Source organism: Periplaneta americana, chromosome 3, assembly GCF_040183065.1.
Source record: "Periplaneta americana isolate PAMFEO1 chromosome 3, P.americana_PAMFEO1_priV1, whole genome shotgun sequence".
NCBI classification, from domain to species: domain Eukaryota; kingdom Metazoa; phylum Arthropoda; class Insecta; order Blattodea; family Blattidae; genus Periplaneta; species Periplaneta americana.
The window spans coordinates 60,352,214-60,368,066 of NC_091119.1; the positions used below are offsets into that span (position 1 = coordinate 60,352,214).

Here is a 15,853-nt window from a genome sequence, read left to right on the forward strand (position 1 = left end):
AAATTAATATTAACTGTCTAAAGTAGACGGGCTGTTCCTTTCCCCCGCCATTGCATACATCGCCGTCTAGCTACAGTATATACTCGTATTACAATAGTCAGGCTTCGGGACATCAGATGCATACAAACAATATTGTTCTTCCTCTGACACATATCGTCAAGTGAGATGTACTGCCTGATAATTAGGGCTCGGAAGTTGATGAAATATCATCTTTTTTCTGAGATATCACAGACAATGCAGGGTGCAATACAATCGTTTCACTTCAACACGAACTAATAGGCCTATAGCTTACTTTTATTTTGCTTTTTTTCGGTCTTATATTTTATATTGGTCATTTCTTAGGAAATATTATACTATTCATTGCATTTTTGCCCTTTTCTGTTTATGAACGGACTTTTTTTACAGTGTTCTGTCCGCGCAACTTATCTGGGCAGCTAAAAGAGAGAGGCGCGGGGTGTAGAGGGTCGCTTCTAGAGGTAGCGGGGCAGGAGAGGGAAGGATGTTCTGATAGGCGGGTAAAATACATTTGCTTGCTTAGTGTGGTCTGTACTTACAGTAATTTTGCGTTCTGTGAAGACATATTTATGCAATGGCCGGTAGTAATACGAGATGCAACAAGGTTATATGCGCCTTCTATACTCGAGATTGCCGGTTCGATCCCGGCCGAGGTCGATGGCATTTAAGTGTGTGTAAATGCGACAAGCTCATGTCAGTAGATTTACTGGCATGTAAAAGAACTCCTGCGGGACAAAATTCCGGCACACCGGCGACGCTGATATAACCCCTGCAGTTGCGAGCGTCGTTAAATACACCATAATTTAATTTTAATATAGCGTACACAGTAAGGAGAGGGAGATAATAAGGTCAGTGGTTGTTTGTTGCGATTAAGAGGCAAAAGAGAAATGTCTTACTTACAACTTTCAAGAAACCCGGAGGTTCATTGCCGCCCTCACATAAGCCCGCCATCGGTCCCTATCCTGAGCAAGATTAATCCAGTCTCTACAGTAATCATGTACCATCTCCTTCAAATCCATTTTAATATTATCCTCCCATCAATGTCTCGGCTTCCCCAAAGATCTTTTCCCTCCAGCATCCCAACTAACAGTCTATATACATTTCTGAATTCGCCCAAAGGTGCTATATGTCCTGCCCATCTCAAACGTCTGGATTTAATGTTTCTAATTATGTCAGGTGAAGAATACAATGCGTCCAGTTCTGCGTTGTGTAACTTTCTCTACTCTCCTGTAACTTCACCCCTGTTCGCTCCAAATATTTTCCTAAGCACCTTATTCTCAAACACCCTTAACCTATGTTCCTCTCTCAAAGTGAGATTCCAAGTTTCACAACCATACAGAACAACCGATACTAACTGTTTTATAAATTCTGACTTTCAGCTTTTTTGAGAGCTGACTGGATGACAAAAGCTTCTCAGCCTAATAATAGCAGGCATTTCCCCTATTTATTCTGCTTTTAATTTCCTCCGAGTGTCATTTACATTTGTTACTGTTTCTGCACTATGTTCTAGTCGCGAGACATAATCATATACTGTGTCTTTTCGGGATTTATTTAGAAACGTATCTCTTTACTTGCTTCAAGTGTTTTCCCTAATAATTTATGGATTTTATAATACGTCTAGACGACACCGGCAGTGATGACTATGATGATGATGATGACGACGATGATAATAATAATGAAGAAGGGAAGAGGAGGAGGAGGAAGAAGAAGAATATTGATAATGACTGAAAGTGAACTTTTTGGAAACCCAACAACTACAGACCTGTGCTTCTAGTTGAAAGACTTCATGCATCGCTTACCATCAATAGCTCACGGCCAGATACGAATATTGTAATAATTGGAGTTGTGATCATATTGTATAGCACACAGAAGAAGAAAAATGTAATTTACTTATGTTTGTTTTTTTGTGAAACCATATACTTCCACCTACCATATCCAATGGAGTGCACTGAAATTAAATACTGAATGATCTTTTTGTAACTGTACGTACAACTGCTGCAGCGACGGTCAGGAGCCAGCAGATAGCTACGGGGCAGCGAGAGAGCACTAGGGGACCCAGGTGCCTAGATAAGTTGCGCGGACAATAGGCTACTTGTAGTCTATATTCAAGAACCTACTGCAGATTGCTTACGCAATTCCATTTCGTCTTACAAGAATTTTCCTTTGCATAAGCTCTGACTCCTGATCACGTGTGTTACGTGCTTCACCCCCTTCCACGCAACAAATACTGCAACCGCACTGCTTGCAGTCACCATATTGTATCACACAAGTGAAGACGTAAAAATGCCGAAAGAAAAACAAAGCAGAGAAAGTTTTTTGCGACAGTTAGCGACTGAGTTTGATGAGAATGCACTTTCCACAGATGAAATTATACTATTATTTTGTTAGAATTTTACTATTAAGATCATGGTCATTTTTTCTTAATTTTAATGTCATTTTCAAACATTTAAGGTTATTTTATAGGTCATTTTTCTATGATTTTAAGATCATCAACTTCGGAGCCCTACTGATAATAGACATACATATCAGCCAGAACCTCAATCAGAGGATCTTTGAAATGTATTAAGAATTTAGCATTAAATCTCGTCGCTCTGGTTTGATCACATTTGTAAGTTAGTGATATATTCCTTCAAATTTAAAATACTCCGTGTCATAAAATTCTACAATGCACGCCACTGATGCGGCGAGTTTGGATCCGAGAGCCAAACTCTGAACTCACCTTGTCCGCGAGGCAAGAACATGCTCGTACGGGCAAAGCGAGCACGAGTCTGGTTTACGGAAACTACGAAATCACTGTCAGTAGCAATGGTATTTTAATACGATACACAAAGTTTGCGCTCACCTCTGGGTTGACAAACAAGTCCTTCTCTCCGTAATGCAGGGACATGGGCGCTGTTACGTTCCGCAGATCGTACGCCGGGGGTTCCGGATGCCCGTAGTGTTTTATATTTTCCTGGGGTCCATAGTCATATTGCTGGAATAACCCTGCAAGTATAATAATAATAATAATAATAATAATAATAATAATAATAATAATAATGATTTATTTAACTTGGCAGAGTTAAGGCCATATGGCCTTCTCTAACACTCAACCAGGAGTAAAACTGCATTACAAAAACACTACAAATTTACAAAGTACACTACAATTTTACACACGAAACTGAATAAGATAATAATAATAATAAAATGTAAACAACAAGTAAGTAGAAATCAGACATAATATATAACATACAGAAAGAAAGAAAAAAGCATAATAAAATGTGAACAGCAGGTCAAAATAAATGAGACATACAAAGTATAAAGTATTAAAAAATAAGACAATTATTGATAATAATAGTAATAATAATAATGATAATAATATTAATAGTAATAATAATAACAAATAAGACTAGTAATAATAATAATGATAATAATAATAATAAATAACACTAGTAGTAATAATAATAATAATAATAATAATAATAATAATAATAATAATAATAATAATAAAATAGTGCAGTACAAAGTATACAATGAATACAATATTTTTAAGTACACACAGTAAGGAAAATTATGATTATATATAGCTCAACTTATCACATTATAGATATACCATTATCGGAAAATATGAAAACAAAAATATAAAATAAGTTAAATATCACTAGGACATAAAAAATTGAATACGTGGAAACGTGCAATACAACACTTGTCATAATAGTAAGTTAGTTTGGCAACTCGTCATAAGATAATTTTCTAACTTGGATTTGAAAGATTTCAATGTTTGGCAGCCCTTGACTTCAGGCGGCAGAGAGTTCCAGTGACGAGAGGTAACAACAGTCAAAGATGAGGAATACAGAGATGATGTGTGAAGTGGAATTTCTAGCGTGTTATCGCGTTGTGATCGAGTATTAATATTATGATAGCGAGAGAGAGTATGAAAACGAGCGAATAAATAAGAGGGGGATGAAGTGTGCATAATTGGATATAAGAGAGAAAGTGAGTGCAGATTTCTCCTCTCATGTAACCTAAGCCATGATAACTTCTCGAAAGAAGGTGAGATATGATCGTAGTATCGAACATTACAAATGAAGCGGACGCATGCGTTATGAACACGCTGTAGTTTCTGAGCGGAATCAATCCTGAGATCACTGAACAAAACGTCGCAATAATCGAAGTGAGGTATAGAGCGTGTCAGTCAAGGAAAGCGTAGTAAAACCACAGTTTAGTATATACAGTTGCGAAGCTCAATACTTACTAAATATGCAAACATAGACAGTTGAAATATGCATCCAAAAATAGTTGCTAGCCACCAGGATCGCTACTATCGCCTCATCACAGACTCTTTCCCTAGCAGACGATGAAATGTATTGTACGTTTGATATCGTGTACTTTTGAAAAATTAACACCTTCCTTCCACTATTGAAATACGAAATACATAAGGTTTATATATTATTTTCATAAAGTATATATTATATTTTATAAACTCACCTTCCTGGATCTTTCGAAGGATAACACTGACCTCTTTTTCTTAGAATTTATAGTGCAAAAAACGTCTCCTTGTCCCATATTATTACTCAAATTATTGTATTTTAGCCATTTACAATTATTACAACCGATAACGAACATTTCACAGTTTACACAACTTTTCACAACAATGCGAAATACGGCACAGTCAATGCCTTTTCGATCTAGACCAGGCCGTAATATATGTTCGGGTTTTCTATTTCAGTGTATGGAGCTCAGTGAATTATTATATTATAACTTTATTGCGTATCATAGCTAAGTTTTATTTAGTGTAATGTGTCCATAAGTTCCCTTTACTTCTTGTTGCATAATATGTTGCAGAAATAATTACAAAACTGTGTTATTTTAATGTGAAGAGAATTTTACATGTTAAAATAATCTTTTCGCATCAACATTTTAAGTTTAGAATGGAAGCTATTTTGAGGTTTAATAAGAAAAGAATTTATATTATCATTTTAATATAGCACATCTACCTTCCTTGATACAGACAGAAAATTCATCACACCACTCTTATGAAATTAGTGTATGTACGATTGTAACTTCGTCTCTTAGGTAGTAGATAAATAGAATAATTCAATACTTAATTGTAGTATTAAAATACAGACAAAATGAATGTGCGGGGTATCATACATGACATTATGCTTAATTATAATGTTTAATTGCGAATTTAGGAATATAAGATATAGTAAACATAACCTGTAATATTTCCATATGAATGGCAGGGCATTGGAGACCACTAAAATAAGACAGAAAGGGGCAACTGGGACAGTAAACATAACCTATAATTTCAACATATCTAAATATTCGTGCGGTGCAACTGAAAATTATTGAATCTGCATAAATGAATGTACAATAATTTCGCAATATTTAATAGAAATAAAGGCAGGTAGGTCTATTACACATACGAACAACGTAATTTTCACACCAAAAATAATATTACACCTTAACTCGCAAGGAATTATGTCTGAAGTGTCTCCTAATCATTGTTTTAAATTTTATTAATGCAATTACACTACATTTTAGAGAAATATATGTTACTTTTTATGCATTCCAATAAATTTATATAGTTGAAACGCCGCCCTTCGTGATCGGGTTAAGCGAGTCACATGGTCTGCCTTACGGCCTGTATTAGATCACGATGCCAGTGACAGTCTATTGTTCCTAGTACACACAGCGCTCCAAGCGGCTAGCAACTATCGCGAGAAATGCAAAAAATCACCCCAAGCTTCGCGACTGTATATACTAGACTGTGGTAAAACTACAAAAAAAAAAAAATTATGCCGAGTTCCCCACAGTGACCCAAATGGTAGCGTCTTTAGCAACATACTATGCTGTAGGTCCGGATTCCACTTCCGGCTGAAAAGTGGAGAAAATTATCTCCTTTCTAAGGCTGTGCCTGTCAACTGTCTGTTATTTGCACTGTGTGGACATCGGCTGTGCTGAAAACATGGCGAGGAGAATCCCACTTAAGTTCATTATTTGATTTGGGGTTGGAGGTTTCACCAACTGTAAGGAGAATGGCTAGTCCTCTGCCTCATATCGCCAATTACCATCTCTCAGTCTGCGGCTATACCGAAGATAGATAAACCTGGAGTTGATACAGCGTCGTTTAATAGCCTATTAAACATTGACAGGGGATTTAAGGAAATGATTAGATTAACGTTTGTACTCGAATGAAAGTAATGAAAGGCAATATGTATTTTCTTTAAACAGTTTTAAAAAATGTAAGAAAGGAAATTTATACACAAATTTTATAAAGTCGTGGCCATTCCATTCCTCATATACGGATCTGAAAGATAGGCACTGAAGAAAAGTAAAATATAAATAATAGAAAATTCCGAAATTTGTTCTAGAGCAGCGGTGACCAAACTGGGTATCGTGATTACATCGTGTAATCAAAGATATTCATACTAATAAGAGGAGTTTCCTGTACATTGCTGTCTGTCTCTCTCACGTAGGTAGTGAAGGTAAGCAGTGTCGGTACCATGTCGCTCTACAAAATCTCTGTCTCTACGAGCAGGAATAGAAAGTTTCGTACAGAATGGGAAGATGAATTTATTCGCTGTTCTGTCGGAGAAAATGTAATATGTTGCTTTGCTCAACGGTTCAATTAGTAGTAGTAGTATATAGAAGCGACATTACAGGGCATTACGCTGAATACACAGGCATAACAGGTATTATTTATCAGCAAGTGTTACTATAATTCTTATATACGTGCCTGAATATTTAGGCCTACATCTTCCCTTGATTGATAAAATAATAATTATATTCCATATCTCCATTTTAATTTCTTTTTTAATCTTTTGATGACTATTATCAGTTATTCACTAGTTATTGATTTAATAATAATAATAATAATAATAATAATAATAATAATAATAATAATAATAATAATAATAATAATAATAATACTTGATGTTAATGTATATATACAGGTTGAATCGTAAATAATGTCATTAATTTCAGGGGGTTATTCTTTGAGACATTTCAAACAAAAAAGTTAAATACATTTTTGCTCTTTTTGCTTCCTTTCCGAGATGAAAACTGTTTTATATAAATATTTCATAGCGTGTTTTCGAAAAGTCATTGGTTTAATTCCCAATATGCTAAGTAAATTCAAGAGAGCAGTGTATAATTATAAGCAGGGAAAGGATTTATATGTAAATACATATTTACTTATAAAGCTAATATAATTTATATTTTGCATTATCTTTATGTTTCACAATGTGTAGGGTTGAAAAATCCTACTTTTATTTTCCATATTTTTCCATATTTTAGAGTTTAGTACATATTTTCGTTAATTTCCATATATTTTCCATATTTCATATAAAACAGTCCATATTATATTAGGTTTAACAATAAAACAAAACAAAATTCCATTAACTTTTAAAAATACATTTCAACAATAGAGATTTAAACACATGTTCAGTAATCCCTTTAACATCAGAGTTATTTGAAAATTAGCAGTCCTATCAACAATGGGAAAGTAAGTTACAAAACTGTATTAATTTAATTTAAAATTTTTAACAGACTTCAGTTGTGCAGCTCAACAGTTAAATGCCAGTCAGAGTACACATAGGTTCAGTTTTGTAAATCATACTATAAAGACGGTAAATATGCCAAAAGTACGTCATTCAGTCAATTTAAAATCAAAACTAACAAGTTACATTTCAGAATTTAAAGAAGATGGTTTATCAACTGACAATAAAATATTATTTTGTAATTTGTGTCAGTGTGCAGTATCATCTACACAAAAGTTCCTGGTGCAACAACACATTACAACTAGTAAACATCAGGCCAACAAACAACTAAATTCCAAGCAGAGACAATTGTTTTTAACACAACCAACAACATCGAATGTAAGATCTGAGTTTAACATCGACCTGTGCCGTTCTCTCATCTCTGCTGATATTCCTCTCTACAAACTAAAGAATAAGGTCTTCAGGGAATTCCTTGAAAAATATACTCAACATACAATCCCGGATGAGTCAACACTTAGGAAGACGTATGCTCCATCCATCTACGATGAGACAATACAGAAGATAAGAGATGAAATTAAAGATAGTTCAATTTGGGTTTCCATTGATGAGACTCCCGACAAAGAAGGTAGACTTGTTGGTAATGTAGTTATCGGTTTGTTAAGTGAACAATATTCTGAACGAATTCTTTTACATTGTGATGTTCTAGAAAAGTGCAATAACAAAACTATAGTTAAACTGTTCAACGAAGCTATGGGTATCCTGTGGCCAAAGGGTATTATGTACGATAATGTGTTATTCTTTATTAGCGATGCTGCCCCTTATATGGTCAAAGCTGGACAAGCATTATCTGTTGTATATCCTAAATTGACTCATTTTACTTGTGTGGCGCATGCATTTCATCGTGTGGCAGAAGTGGTCAGAGACAATTTCCCTAAAGTAGATTTGTTGATTTCATCAGTGAAAAAAGTATTTCTCAAAGCTCCCAGTAGAGTTAACGTGTTGAAAGAAATGTACCCTGAAATTCCATTGCCACCAAAGCCAATTTTAACTAGATGGGGTACATGGCTAGAAGCAGTTGAATATTATGCCGAACATATAGACTCTATTAACAATGTTCTCCTTGCATTGGACTCTGAAGATGCAGTCTCAATTGATACTGCGAAAACAGTTACCTGTGACATAAGTGTGAAGAATGACTTAGCTCACATTCAGCATACATTTTCATGCATCATAAAAACGCTCAAAAGTCTCCAAAATAGGCACCTTTCACTATCTGAAAGTTTTGAAATTATAAATAGTACTGTGGAACAACTGAATCGTGGTAGAGGTAAAGTTGCAGATGCAGTAAGAGCTAAGGTGGACACTGTACTTTCAAAAAACCCTGGATATGAAGAACTACAAAAGGTTGTTGCTGTGATGAGTGGTGAATCAACAGTGAAGATTAACTTGGACTTATCCCCAGCAGACATTGTGAAATTGAATTATGTACCAGTTACTTCTTGTGACGTCGAACGCTCTTTTAGTCAGTATAAATCTATCCTCAGAGACAATAGAAGAAGATTCACTTTTCAGCACTTGAAAGAAATGTTTGTAACCTATTGTTATGGTAACAGACAATAAAAATTGTGTTTTGTTGAAACTACATTGGAAGATAAGGTACGTCCATTATATTTTTTGTTTAGTTTGATTAAAATGTACCAATATTTAACGTACATAGTCATTTTTTTATAATTTTAAGTCCATATTTAATTCCATATTTTGGTAAAAATCCATATTTAATTCCATATTTTGGTAAAAATAACTACATATATATTTACATATTTCATATATTTTTAGTCCATATAAATCCGTTCCCTGCTTATAAGGAATGATTGAAACAGTTTTAGTTTTGTCTTTTAAATGTGCACAAATATGATCAAAACTTTTCGTTGTGCAAAGGAATTTTACAATATTAGATTGGTTGGGGTTAGGCGTGTTTGTCATCCTCATTTTGGATATTGGCTAATGGAAACATCCGTCGTGTTGGATGCCAGGTGGGAATCTCGAGGCACATTAGAGAATAGAGCGAGACTGACAGCATGGAAAAGGATGAAGCACGAAGTCCATTTTTTGTTTTATTTGGTTATTTTACGACGCTGTATCAACATCTCAGGTTATTTAGCGTCTGAATGAAATGAAGATGATAATGCCGGTGAAATGAGTCCTGGATTCAGCACCGAAAGTTACCCAGCATTTGCTTATATTGGATTGAGGGAAAACCCGGAAAAAACCTCAACCAGGTAACTTGTCCCGACCGGGATTCGCACCCGGGCCACCTGGTTTCGCGGTCAGACGCGCTGACCGTTACTCTACAGTTGATGGACGCGAAGTTGATCTTATATTTTCATGGTACCGTGTTTGACGTTACAGTAAACATTTCATGTGAAAACGTCGTAATTCTTCTCTTCGTACATCGAACATACATGTTTAAAATCAAAAATACCTGACCAGGAAAATCCGCGACATGACATGTGACAGTATGTTGGTTCATAATCGGGAGCATAGTATTTTATATGAGTAACGTTAGACACAAAAAGTTATTACTGAAGATGTAAGAAATATGTGTACAGTTCGCGTGAATAGGCCTAACCTTCTCTCCAACCACGTTACATTTTTTCTGGCCTTGTGCAATTGCTGGAAGCAGTCCTGTAAAACATTCTCCAAGTCGACAGAAGAACTTGTCTTAATTGTGATACCTTCCTGTGTTGAAGAGAAACTGGACTTCTCATTGAGAGACATGAAGAAATCGCAAGTTTCTGAGGTGCGGAGAGTGGTGGATGCGGCAAGGCTGTGATGTTTTGCTTTACCTAACTTTGACATTTGATATTGATGTCCTGCTGAACTACTGACATAACTCCATGTACTCCAAGGAGGCTACATTTTTATTCACATAGCTATTATTCACGCAAGCAGTCCGGGTTTCTGGAATTCTTCATTTAAAAATCCACAGTAACACTTGTGGCGGACAAGGTTGCAATTGGGAATTTTCCCTTTTCCTCATATTCCCTCAACGTCTCTCCATTCGTCATCATTCTACAGCATTCACCGAACTCCGGCTGGCAACACACGGAAGTCAGGGCCGGATTTAGGTATAATGCCGCCCCTAGCCAGTGCTAAAATTTGCCGCCCCCAACTCCCACAAACAGTTTATGAGCAACTATTGTACAGGTCTTGTTTAGTTAAACTAATTTTAAATGAAATGTTACAATTCAGAAAACAATAAATTACTGAAATGAAAATACATGCACCTTACTTATGAATTATAAAGATTTCCTTCGCACTTTCTTCACAGAGAAAGCATTGATGATGTCCTTCAAAGTCGATCTGACGAAGCACATCAGATTCGATGCAAGGAAATACGAGTATATTCAAACGTATTCATTGTTGAAACAAAATTGATTTGTGAAAGGCAGGTTGTGGTCTATTTTTAAGCATTGGTTTTGTTGGTGGTATAATTATTAGAAATATTTCTTACTTCGATAACTAAATATAAAGTAAATTGAAAAATAAACTCCAACTCCTGGGGAATAAACCTTTCATAAGCTTATCGAATCATATAGTGCACAAGCTGGAAAGTGATTAAATAGTATTATTGACGATATACGACTATATTGGAAATGTAACTGAGAGTTCTGTGGTTACTATTCATAGCGATAAATAATAAACACACCCAATTTGACTTTCAACAATGCATTCTTGTTTATACAAGCAACTTCATAGTAAATAACGCGATACCGGCATTACAATATAACACTATGCAGCTGCACACTTTCCTTTTACTCCCGCCGCGACCGCGACAATGTGATAACGAAACAGTATCCGACTTTCACAAGATGTTAAAGAACAAACTTTAGAAAAGATTTACCAACAAATGTTTTAAAAGCAAATTTCACCGTAAAAAAGAGGAAAAGAAATAAAAAAGAGAGAGAAAATGCCGCCCCCTCTCCTGGAAATTACCGCCCTAGGCAACTGCCTAGGTTGCCTAGGCCTAAATTGGCACTGACGGAGATGGCTGGTCTAGGGACGAGTCGGTGTGCCTGCTCGAAACGTTAGTACGCAGTGAATTTTAGTGTAGTCAGCCAATGTGGGCTTGGGAATGCGCCTAACTTGAAGGTTAGCGCAATAGATCTTGAAATATCGCTGTGCGGGGTCGTACTATCTCTCTCGAAAATTCAATTTAATTCAAATTGACATAGCTATTGATGTACATCAATCACTCGTAATGATAATATACACGAGGATTTGCCGTCCATTACGGAGCTTATTTCTGAAGACATTTTGAGCAAAAAATATTATATAAACATAGTTCCTATTCTCAATATTTTCAGAGTTACACTAATTTAAAGTTGTTTGTAAAATACGTTTTTTTTTTTTTGAAGGTAAAAGAATAATACAAATAGAGGATGAACCACTCAGAAGTATCATTTCCTTAATCGGCAAGTATTATGAAGCTAAAATTGTGCTGTGAACTCCTTAGTTTCTTCGGACAGACATCTTTTTCTATTTTTAACTAGAAAATTACATTATTCTTACGCACTTACCACAACAATTATTACAAATCACAACACTTCCACCGACTTAATTATTTGGAGTTCAATTTTGCATTCTAATTTACAGTCTTGGAGAGTTTACAACACATTTTGAAAAACCGTTCGCATGAGTACACTTCGCCGCACGCTTGTGAACGGCACTCGTCGCGCTACGTAACTGCATACGTAACTTGATTTCCGTAGCGCTCGCGCTAGCTGCTGACTGCAAGCTGACCAAGATCACGCGTTCACAGCAATGCGTTCCCATAACGAAACGTAACTCTGTAAATATTGAGAATAGGACCCATGTTTATATGACATATTTTGCTCAGAATGTTTTCGGATATCTCCGTAAAGGACGATAAATCCTCGTGAATCACTTTGTATAACACTTCCTATACGTAAGTTACTGGAATATAGTTACCATGAGCAGCATCTTGCACACACGCCATTCCACGACATTATTGTCATTAGTACATATTTCATTATAATAGCCTACATAAATCTTACCTGTCACAAACATCTGAAAGAAGTGGAAAACTGTTTTCGTAGAACCTCCTGAACTGTGATGGGCAGCGATTGCAGGCAGGAGAGTCTGCGAAGAGCACAGAAGAATATCTTCTCAGTTGAGACAAATTTTTAGCAATTTGTGCAATACAGGACATTTCCTTTCTAGGCTATTGAATTCAGAAGTGGGGAAGTACTAGTGCTAACCCATCATTCTTGTCCACCACAAATATTACCATGAAAGAATACGTATTCGAATGGGTTCCTGATGTGAAAATAATGTGACGTATCTATTACTGAATTATTGCCAAAAAATTTAGTGTATTATTATTATTATTATTATTACCGTCACCATTGTTACCTAAGACAACGTAATATACCGTGATTGCAAAAGAAATTGACAACTTCAACATGTTACAAAATCATGACTATTGAAGATGTACGGGGTGGGAAAAATAAAACTGGCCCGCGGGGAAAAAAAAATATGAATTTATATGTATAAGACTGACGCGGAAATGACCCTGACATTGCAGGAAATCATAATTTCGATGCAACAATGGGTTGCTGTCACAAGTCCGAGCATGCGCATCTCCCGCATGCTCTGTCCCGAGCTTCGCTGTGTCCATGGGTGGGCAACTCGTGCTTTCAAAGTGTGAACACAACCTTAGTGCAGGTAGAATGGACTCTGTATCTGTATGCGGTTCTTACAGGAAGCAAGTTTGCTCGCGTCTGCAGTAAGTGGCGGCTCGTTTTAAGTGAAAAACAATATAATCCCCAGATTATTTCCCTTTAGTGATGGGTCGAAAGAGAAAGATTCTTTTTTATTAAGAAGAGAGGTAAAGCTTATATTATGTTATATTACACTTTCTTACGCATGACATTTTAATTTTTTAATTTTTAAAATTTTATTGGGTTATTTTACGACGCTGTATCAACATCTAGGTTATTTAGCGTCTGAATGAAATGAAGGTGATAATGCCGGTGAAATGAGTCCGGGGTCCAGCACCGAAAGTTACCCAGCATTTGCTTGTATTGGGTTGAGGGAAAACCCCGGAAAAAAACCTCAACCAGGTAACTTGCCCCGACCGGGATTCGAACCCGGGCCACCTGGTTTCGCGGGCAGACGCGCTGACCGTTACTCCACAGGTGTGGACATGACATTTTATGTTACAAATAAACACAGTGAAGGTTTTAGTAAAGAAATACTGTCTAGATCTGCTTTAGAATAGCTACAGGTAAAAATGAGATATCAGCAAGATGGGACTGATATCAAATATCGTTAGCACGTTGTGCGTGCGAGTTACAGAATTGCACGACATATGATCAACTAGCTAAGAGCGTTTATGGATAAATTTGGAATGTGACAGTATCATGTAGAACATAGACAACTTCATTTTCCTTGACTACAAACTATCTTGAAGAGTGATAAGAAAAACTTCTTATCAAATATAAGACCCTACTTCAAGCCCTACAGCAGAATTCACTGGTAAGTTTGGAGAAACAGTGACAATTGACAAGGAATCGAGATTTTTCTGAAATTCTTTTGGCTTACAGCCGATAAAAGATCCTAAAAGTTTATAGCTTGAATTGATAAATCTACAGAGCAGCACGCCACTCAGATTCCAGCGAAATCAGGAATCGAACTGTTCGTAATGCTGTCTAAGTCAGAATTTCTAAATATACTCTTTGCTTCGATATATACTGTAAGTTATGTGCTTGAGTCAGAGTTTAGTACAAGAAAGAAGTGTTAGAAGTAAGTTTATTTCATCTGCCGGCGAATACTCTTTAATGCATAAACACTTGTAAATTCTCGCGTTCTATGTTTCAAATATGACATAATAAAAATATTAACATGTAGTGTAATAATAAATAAGTGTTGCAGTTATGTTTGTTGTATTTGAAAAAGTTGTATTCAGTTTGTTTTTCCAGTACTAAACTAATTTACAAAGCTAGGAAATAATATAATTTCGTTATGTGTGCTTAGGTACAGTCTGTCTAAAATTACTACAACTATTGTACCATGCGTCATTCTGAAATTCAAATCATGGAGTAGATATCACGACCGCCTGCATGAGCCGCCAGAGCACATCGTGGCAATGAACTGCTTTTGCAGCGAAACTACAAACAACTTGTAACTGCTGCGGCTGGCTCCGTCTGTCTTCCTCTCTTTCAAGGTTTTTTTTTAGCACTTTGTGAGCACGAGTTGCTCATCCATGGCTGTGTCATTACGTTTGAGTGAGTGAGAGGAGCAGACGTGTTTAGTGTCCAGTTGAATGCAACACAAAATGGTGCTCACGATAAAACAACGCGTGTTCATTGTCGAGTGTTATGTGAAGCACAATTCATGGAAAAGGTGTGGGGAACTGTTTGTGCAAGAGTTTCAGACTGGACGTGTTTTGGCAAAACCTCCAGCAAAGCTGCAATGCAAAACTTAGTTGCAAAATGACGTGAAATGGGCTCTGCAGCGAATAAAAACTGTAACTATCCGAAAAGAGTTCGAACACCAGAAAACATTGCTCGAGTGCAGGAAAGCCTGGAACAAAGGCCGACGAAATCGCGACGTCGTTTATCTGTGCAACTGGGAATTAAGAGAACGTCATGTTGATACATCAAAAAGGATCTGCATCTGTATCCTTACAAATTTACTGTTGCGCATGCGTTAAAGGGTTCAGACGAACCTTCGGGTGTTGAGTTCTACCGGTGGTTTCTGGGTGAAGTGAAATTAGGACTTTTGGATCCTCAGTTTTCATTTACAGATTTCTGGGCCAGTTTTATTTTGCCCATTCTGTATATATATATGAGGCCTCTACATGTTGACTACATATTGAAGATGCATTGGGTTAATACGAAAAGAAATAGACACTTCCACAATACTTTCCGCCATTCGAAATGAATATAGGCTATTTGGATTACGAGCATAATTCGTTTCGAAAACACTCGCATATCAAAGTGACTTTCTCCATAAAAAAACAATGCAAACTTAGTTTAATTCGTTTCACAACCTTTTATTCATATAAAATACAGTATAATTTAGGTAAAATTTAATACAATACTGCAACACAAATTACTTTACTGTATTTTGTTTTTGAGTGTCTTTCACCTGTTTTACTGCTTAGTAAACTTCTTGAACATTTAAAGAAAAGTCGACCTGGTTGGCGAGTTGGTATAGCGCTGGCCTTCTATGCCCAAGGTTGCGGGTTCGATCCCGGGCCAGGTCGATGGCATTTAAGTGTGCTTAAATGTGACAGGCTCATGCCAGTAGATTTACTGGCATGTAAA

General features: G+C 36.3%; 1 protein-coding gene across 1 annotated transcript in view; it reads right to left on the reverse strand.

Annotated features, from left to right (window-relative positions):
• The window catches only part of LOC138696071 (lipase 3-like), a 77,030-nt gene that overhangs the window by 39,442 nt on the left and 21,735 nt on the right, over positions 1 to 15,853 (reverse strand). Inside the window, exons 6-7 of the mRNA XM_069820596.1 lie at positions 12,578 to 12,662; positions 2,858 to 3,000 (exon numbers count right to left, since the gene is read on the reverse strand). Coding sequence (XP_069676697.1) covers positions 2,858 to 3,000; positions 12,578 to 12,662 — 228 coding nt within the window. The remainder of the gene's footprint in view (positions 1 to 2,857; positions 3,001 to 12,577; positions 12,663 to 15,853) is intronic.